This window comes from Cornus florida, unplaced genomic scaffold (assembly GCF_030987335.1).
Source record: "Cornus florida cultivar Cherokee Brave unplaced genomic scaffold, ASM3098733v1 CherokeeBrave_3.0.0_Hap2_Chr03, whole genome shotgun sequence".
In the NCBI taxonomy this organism is placed as follows: domain Eukaryota; kingdom Viridiplantae; phylum Streptophyta; class Magnoliopsida; order Cornales; family Cornaceae; genus Cornus; species Cornus florida.
Window position 1 is genome coordinate 15,859,535 of NW_026775573.1, and position 8,499 is coordinate 15,868,033.

The following is an 8,499-nucleotide window of genomic DNA, read 5'->3' on the forward strand; positions in this document are numbered from 1 at the left end:
GGTTAGGGTGCGTATATGCAATAGAATGCGTAGCTGGATATGCTAGGTTGAGGTGTACCCTGTTAGGCTTAGGTACTCATGCCCACTTAGGTGCGCTTTGCATGTTGCCTTCTACTCAGGTTGAGTTCCCCTGCATAATCCAGTGAGAGTCCTATAGTGTGGATATATAAATATATACGGACTATATAGATATTGTTGAGTTGGTTAGAATGTATATGCGTATCGAGTCTCTGCTTGGATTTTAGTAGGATAGAATTTGTTCGTGGGCCTAACCCACTTCTATTTTTCAGGTGTTCGATAATTTCAGGCGTAGGCTTGATCGTGCTGAGCAGAGACCATCACTCACTCTTCCGACGATGTAAGACTTCTCTCCATAGCTTACTTCTGGATATTCTATCAGTTATTTGTATTACAGTTGGATTATTATTAGGGGTCCACTAGAAATGGATTCTCGAGTTGTTAAATCTATTAGAGGTTTTGGATTATTGGGATTTAAGTATTTATCTTTAAAGGATTATATTTTATATTTCATTCAGCTTTAAACTTTTATTTCTTAAATTCGTTTTGTAATTTGTGTTCGTATATATATTCATTAGTTGATATTCTCTCGGATTTGGGTCTGGGCCTGATCAACCCGTTTCTCAGATCCGAGGAGTGTCACATCTAGCACTGGGGCAGTCTCAGTTAGATATTTGTTTAGGTTCAGAGTAGTAAGGTAGAACATCATTTTCTGTTGCCACCTTTTAAACTCCGCCCCATTGAATTTTTTGGGCTTCTCCCCATGATTAACGGGAACATTAGGCATAGTAGTACTCGTACTTGCCATTTGTCTGATGTATATTAAATATACAGACCACAATCAAATTTACAGAAATAAAATAATTTAAATAATTAAACTATAGTATAAGCTGACTATGTCTTAAGATTGTTGTCCAAAAAACGGTCTAATTAAACAATATACTATAGTATTATTTATTTAAATATTATTTGAAAATGTAATGTGTGTGTGTGTGTGTATATAATAATAATAATAATAATAATAATAATAATAATAATAATAATAAATATTATTATTATTATTATAACATAAAGTTTAATATAATCAAATAAAACTATAAAATAAATGAACCTGATTAAAAGTCGAGATTAGAATTTGATTTTATATCCTTAAGACAGATTCACCCCGTTATGGTGCTAACGGACTTAGTGGCGTCTATCTCCTTGGATACAACGACTTGACTTCCTTTGGTAGTAGCATTGCAAACCAAAGGAATAGGTGAATCGGTTCGGTGTAGTACTCTCTGACTCGAACTTAGACTCGGAGTGACTGACTAAGGTTCGAACCCAAATACTAAGGGTCGAACCCACAGACTAGAGAGAGAAGGAGGAAGAAGAAAATTCAGAAGAAGAGAAGAATTCTGAATTTTGGTGTGATTTGGAATGAACACAAGGAGGGGTGTTTAAAGGCTAGATGGTGCCTTTTTTGAATTGGTGCAACCATTGGTTCACAATGGTTCAGGAAAAAACTGCTGGTGGTTTATTTTGCAAAAGAGTGCAACCATTGGTTCATAATGGTTCAGAACAAACTGTTTTATCATTTTAATTTAAATTAAAACCATTACTGTTTTAATCCATTATGAAGCCCAGCAAACAGGCTCAAATCGACCATCTTAATAAGCCCAGCAAAATAATATTAAAATCCAATCACATAGGCCTAATTTCGTTTAATAAAAAATTAAACATATTTCACAATCAAGCCCCGGCCCGGCCTAGCCCGGACCGGGCGGGCGGCGCGTGCGTGTGGTAGTTGGTTCAGACCCAAGCTTGCCTAGGTCCTCCCCCTTTTAAAAATTTGGGTGCCCTTGGGCCTAAACCCAAATCCCATACTAGGCTTATATGAACTCAATTTGGTTTTAATATTTTTTCGATGTGGGGCAAACATTTCCCACATTTTGCAAACCCATTTAGGCTTATTAAATACCTTACTTTGGAGCTAATTTCTCATTCACCCGGAAACGGATTTGAGGAATTAAATATACCACATTCATCTCCTTGCAGAGAGAAATGCACTCGTCTATAGATCTGAAAATAATTCTTAACGGAATCTTTTCAAAATCTCATCCAAAGTTTATGTTTTTAATGCCTTGTTTCCAACACATAGTTGTTAACTGCACATCATAGTTGGTTAATTTTTGGTGTCAAATGATGTAATGACTTGTACAAATTTTTTGTGTCAAATAATGGCTATATAATGACTTGTATAAGTTTGTAATAACTGTAATGCTATTTTTATTCAGGGCTACTGAAGTACTTGCAATTTTTTTTTTAGGTGCAAAGCTTTTGTTGACCACAATGGTATAAAGGACAACTGAAGTACTTACCAAATTATTATTATTATTATTATTATTATTATTATTATTATTATTATTATTTTTATTGTTGCAAAGCTTCAATTCCATTGTAATTGCAAAGTTTCATTTTTTTTTTTTGGTGCAAAACTTCAATTCCATTGTATTTTTTACTTTATTTTATTTTATTTTATATATATATATATATATTTTTTTTTTGGTGCAAAGCTTTGTACTTAAAATGATATAAAGCTTTTTACTTAAAATGACACAAAGCTTCCACTTGCCATTTTTCTGTATTATTTCTCCTCTATTTTACTAGTATTTTGACATATATATATTGCAAGTTCCATTACAAGTTCCATTAATGTTAAATGTTGGTTATGTATAGCAAGTTCCATTGTATACAGCAAATTCCATTGTAATTAACAATGTCAATATGTTAGTAACGGATTTTGGTAGTTATGCAATTTTTTTTCCTATCAAGTGGTAATGAGGGTAGTTTGGTTTAATTAATTAAATTGTAAAGTAATAAAGGTACACAAACAAGTCAAAGGACAAATTGGTCAATTTTTCATGTGTCAGGCATGCTAGATGGTGTCGGGGTGTTTTGTCAACTTTATCAAATTTCGGGGGTCTGTTAAAAAAAGGCCTAACTTATATATGTCTGTCAATACCTCAAATCTCAGGGGGTGTCATTGTAATCAACCATTTTTTAAAATTGTTTTATGCCCAAATCACTGTAGCCCTTTCCCCATAACACAATTAAAGAAAAGAGTTGTTGAGGTACTGTTTGACCGACATAAATAGTGCCTTAAAAGCTTCTTTGGGTTAAAAAAAGAAAAAGAAAAAGGGAGAGTTAAAGTGCTTTTTAAATAGGAAAAAAATTAATGTATATGATTGTGCCATACGATTGTTATTTTTTCTAGTTCATTTTAATAATAGTATTGTGTTGTTTATTTTTTTAAAAAAATCATACAGTATTGTATTGTTTTAATTTTATAATCCATAATATTGTTTAATAGTTTTTGTATGATATAGTCTTTATAACAATTAGAAAAATGTAAAAAAAAAATAATAATATTAATCTATTAAAAATTTTAAAAATATTAAAATATTTCAATTTTTGGAAATCAAAAACGTTCCATTGGAGCACTTACAATAGCAAAAATTTAGATAGTCAAAAACGCTGGCGTGACTCTTGAAAATGCTAACGGAACTATTGAAAAATGCTGACATAGCAAATTTGGAGAGTCAAATTTTAAAGATGTCATTCGAGATACTCTTAGAGAGAAAAAAATGAAAGAAAAAAAATTGAAAAAGTAAGGGTTTTAATGGATGTTAAACCCATGGTGAATTGCTTGGTTATGAGGGATGCGACTTTTCTTGGTGCTAATAACTCTGGTCCGTGGTTGGGTGATGCTGGATGTCTTGGCCGGGGAAGTACACTTATGTTTCCAGCGGGTTCTCTGCATCGCTGTAATTGGTGATTTTTTCTTTGTGTTGTTGGTGATTCCGGTGATGGAAATTCGTTGATCACGTATTCCAGGATCCTGTTCATTTTTCTTAATTCAAGTTGGGTTTCTTCTGCCTATCAAACTCGTTGTCAGGTTCCTTGTCGGGAGTTGTTTGTTCCCTTGCCGTTTCGATTGCCGGAGTTGGAAGGCCTAGGGCTGCTGTACACTCAAACGATAGTCTTTTTGTCTGACATCAGTATTGTGATTTCCTGTTGGCGTGTTGACCACGTTGGGCATGGTCATGTGGTTTCTTTTCGATACTGGTGGGCCAGACATTTGAGTAGTTTGGTCGTTATGTATGGCGGTGCCTTTTTCTATAAGGGGGGTGGTGTGTGGTGGTGGTTCTTTCTTTTGTGGTGATAGTACTTACTCTTTATCTGACACATTTTTATTCGTTTGTCGAGGCTATGATCTTGACTATAAGGGGTGTTAGTTTGATTTGGATAGTTCTGTGAACGTTGGTGTTTTTTAGTTCTATGTGTATGTCCGATATTCTTGCCTGTAGATGCCGTATGACGTTTGGCTTGTTTCTTGCTAGGATTAAAAAAAAATAAAAAATCAAACATACCACTGATCATCTTTGATAATAATTTGTCCAATTTAAAGTACGAAAAATCTCATTGAAATAGTCGGCCATGGCGCGGGGTATAGGAAACCACAGCGTCCTTTCCTTTTTCCAAATCTAACTGAGTTGGGTCTCTCTTTCCTTTGTTTTTTCTAGATCATTCTTCCTTTCTGTTTTCTATTTTCTTTTTCTTTTCCTTTTTTACTGATGCTTGTAATGTTTTGGGAAGGAAAGAAGTAGCATTAATAATTTAATAGTTTGCTGCTCCTATTAATGTTTGTGTTGCAAAAATACAGTGATCAAATTAAAGTGAATAAAAAAAGGTACTAGATGTAAGTTATGTAATTAAAAAAGTATAGAAATTTTAAAAATTCACATTTACACCATTCATAAATTTTATTTATTTAAATATAGTTATGAAAATTTCTCAAAAATGGTGTAATACCAAGTATTTTTTTATAAGAATCCTCCTATTTAACCCTGACAAATAAAAACCTACTACTTTATCTAGTTTATAGTGCTATTTATGTGTCAAATATAATGGAATTTTTTTTTTTTTTTTTAGGTTTCATCTTAATTTATTTTTTTGGCAATTAAAGTTTCAATCTCCATGTATATCAAATTGTGTATCTATATATATATATACACACACACACACATCACATTTCAATATCTTTAAATACTCTAGAGATAAAACATTGTGTCATTGAATATTAATATACATCAATTACTTTGATAAGCTTTGGTAATTTTTATAATGATCAAAACTAATGCTTTATCTGACTCTCAGAAACAAAAATAACGAAACCAATTTATAAAAAAATTATTTCAAAATATTGAAAAATTGTAAAAAAATATTGTAATTTTTGTTATTGATTTTGTACAAATCAAATTCTTATATTTGAGTACCACCAAAACAAAAAAAAAAAAAAAAGAAAAAAAAAACAGAGAAAAAGGAGAAGATGATACAACCATAAATGCAAAACTAAAGAAAAGGGCTTATGAAAAACTGAAAATTTTATGGAAACAAAATAATCATACCTATTTAAGTTGAAATTTTAAATAACCATGTCCTTTTTATAATGACAGCAATTTAGGAATCATTAATAGTTAATTGCTCATGCTCATGCTCATGCTCAATATCCTTAAAAAGTTTCATTAAACTACATTCAAATTAATTAAAAATTCATATTTATCGAATATGTAATAAAAAGTTCCATTTTAAATAAAAAATTCACCGATTAATACGAATATCTATCCGTTATACGGGGATCTAAATATAAGTTTTGATTTTGATTGAATTCAACCACTAAATGTCATATGGTCCCGATTATATTGGAAATAATGAAAGTGCATTGAAGAATAGTTTTTGGCAAAAAGAAAATTATTCACTAAATTAGTGCCAATTAGCATAATAAGTAGTGATTCTCTCTAATTATAGTAATCAATGAAATCGAAAGAGTAAATTTGAAGAGTGAGGAAAAAAAAAAAAGATAAAACAAAAAAAATATATAACATTCAAATATACCCTAATATTTTCAATTGACAACCAAAATATTGCCGAATTTAAATTTCATTCAAATCAAACCTTTCCTCCAAACTCCAAAAACTTTTTGGGCACAACAAATCGTTCTAATTCAAAGAAAAAGAAATTCTTATATATTTCAAATTCTAATTCAATTTCACTAATTAGAGTAATCAATGAACTCGAAAGAGTAAAATTGAAGCAGAGATTGAACAGAAATAATATAACATTAAAATCATACCCTAATTAATATTTACAATTAACAAGTTTTTAAACTAGATTCAATCAATCCCTAAAAATTCCCAAACTCACCATCATTGCAAATAATCCTCGGACAGACAAAAGGCTTTTTATTCTTCTGCATCTGTTCAACCCCATAATTTATGGCCTCCGTCTCCTTTGAAAAGACGTACAACCGTGCCGGACGATGTGGCGGCGCCACCCCTGGAGGCGGCGCACAGCCCCTGCGGGACTGATAAAACTTATCCGGCGGTGGAGCAGAGAACCTCTCATCAAACTTGTAAGAGAACTTGAGCCTACCGTTATTAGTCATCCCGGCGGCGTCACGGACCTTGTGCACCACGACACGCTCTCCGCCGTCGCCTGCGTTCTCGAGGAGTTCGTGGAGGCGGACGGAGACGTAGCCGATGTCTCGGTCGCCAAGAACAAAGCGCTTGGACCGGAGATCGAACCGGACAAAGTGCTCTGTCGGCGTGGCCAAGTCGGCTTCAGCCACCGAGAATTTCATCCGGTTGTTCCACTCGGGGCTGCTCCCGCCACCCCTGTCGGACGTGAGAGTCCTGCGCTCGGTGTTTCGGTCTCCGGAGATGGAAGCCACCAAGTAAACATCCATATGGGAGAACGTATTAACGTTCTTGAGTCCTTCTGCACTGATTATGGTGATATCTAGAACACGATATTCCATGTCGTAATATAAATGCTCCATCTTGCGATTTCTCTCCATGTATGTGTGTGTTTATAAAACATTATATAGACAGAGACAGACAGCGAAGGTGATTCACATGAAGTGTCTAATCACTTTCTTAGTGGTTTCTATATATATGATATGTAATTCGGAAACTTGACTTATAAGCAACCGATTGAGAAGCAAAACAGTTTCCAATTATAGGTATACACGGATTATTATTTCTCCGTGTCACTTAATGTGACCTGGCTCAATAAAATTTTGACAGATTATAATTTCTTCATGCGACTTATTTATTTATTTTAAATTATAAAAAAAAAAAATTTGAATTGTATATAAGATTGTTAATTACTATATATGTTTATGTTCGTATTTGATTGCAGGTAAGTCTTTGAGGTCTTTCGTACTCCTCATTTGAATAATGCATGTGTTGTGGGACCGATATACGTGTTCTAAGAAAAAAAAACGACCACGTGTTTAAGATGTGTTAATCAAGTTTCTGCAATAATTAAAATTATGAATAAGAATGTCAAATTTACCCATCCCGCCCCTAGGAATGGGATGTTAAAAGAGAGGATAGGGACTGATTTGGTTGTGTAAAATTGAACCCGGACCATCTAATAATTTAAGGGGCAGGATTGAGTTTAGAAAAAATAAAAAAATATATAAAAAAAAGCCCTGCCGTCGATATACATTTATTATTCTTACATTCTTTTATACTTTTACCAATCCCGAGACATCCTACGTACGCGTGTTTAAGTGTATATATATTATAGATTTTTCCTATTTCCCAAACATCATCTCATTACTTAAAGTAGAATTTTTTTACCATATTTCTGTAATATAGGAAATGAATTTTCATTAAATAATAGATTTTTACAATTAATTCTTGCATTAATTTTTTTTATACCAAATTAAATAATAAATTAACAATTAACCCCCCTTTTGTAAATTTATTTTTAGAATTGACGAAATAATTACATATATTGTAATTCCATTCACAATTAGGAATAGGAATGAACACAATTTTTTGTTTTTTTTTTTTTTCAATAAATGATTAGTATTGACTATTGATGTATAATGTACAAACAAAAGGCAAGCTTCCCCGGTTAAGGCCTTTTGGGCCTAGCTAGAGGAATCATTAACGGCCCAAAGACCAACAAGTAAGCAACGAAATCAACAAACAAGCCCAAGCCTTATGGATTGAAAATTAGTTTATTTTTTATTTTTTACTTTCAAGGAGTTTGTTAGAAGGGATTTCAATTCTAACAACAAAGAAAATAATAATGAGATTAAATTTTTTTAATCAAGATAATAAATACAAACATATAAATGTGCTTTCTATACAGTACATTTTATAATTGTATATTTGATGAGTTTTCTTTTTTTGCAAAATGTTGTAGGACCCATTTCTCAATGTCATTAAATATATTTCTCCCAATATATAATTAAATACGCCTCTCCCATGTATGTTTTCTTTTATTAAAAAAGTATATGTATAATAATAATAAAAGATTGTGTTTGGGTTATGTACAATCGAAAAAATATAATAATAATACATGTATGAGTTTGGGGACCTTATTACTTATTATAATTTACTACGTATTTTTTTAAAAAAA

At 32.3% G+C, this 8,499-nt stretch overlaps 1 protein-coding gene across 1 annotated transcript; it reads right to left on the minus strand.

The window, feature by feature from the left end:
- Positions 1–6,247: 6,247 nt before the first annotated feature.
- On the minus strand, positions 6,248–6,880 carry LOC132301162 (protein SRC2-like). Its single transcript, XM_059798436.1, has one exon. It carries the CDS (start codon positions 6,878–6,880, stop codon positions 6,248–6,250), a length of 633 nt encoding a protein of 210 aa, XP_059654419.1.
- Between the last annotated feature and the right edge of the window lie 1,619 nt (positions 6,881–8,499).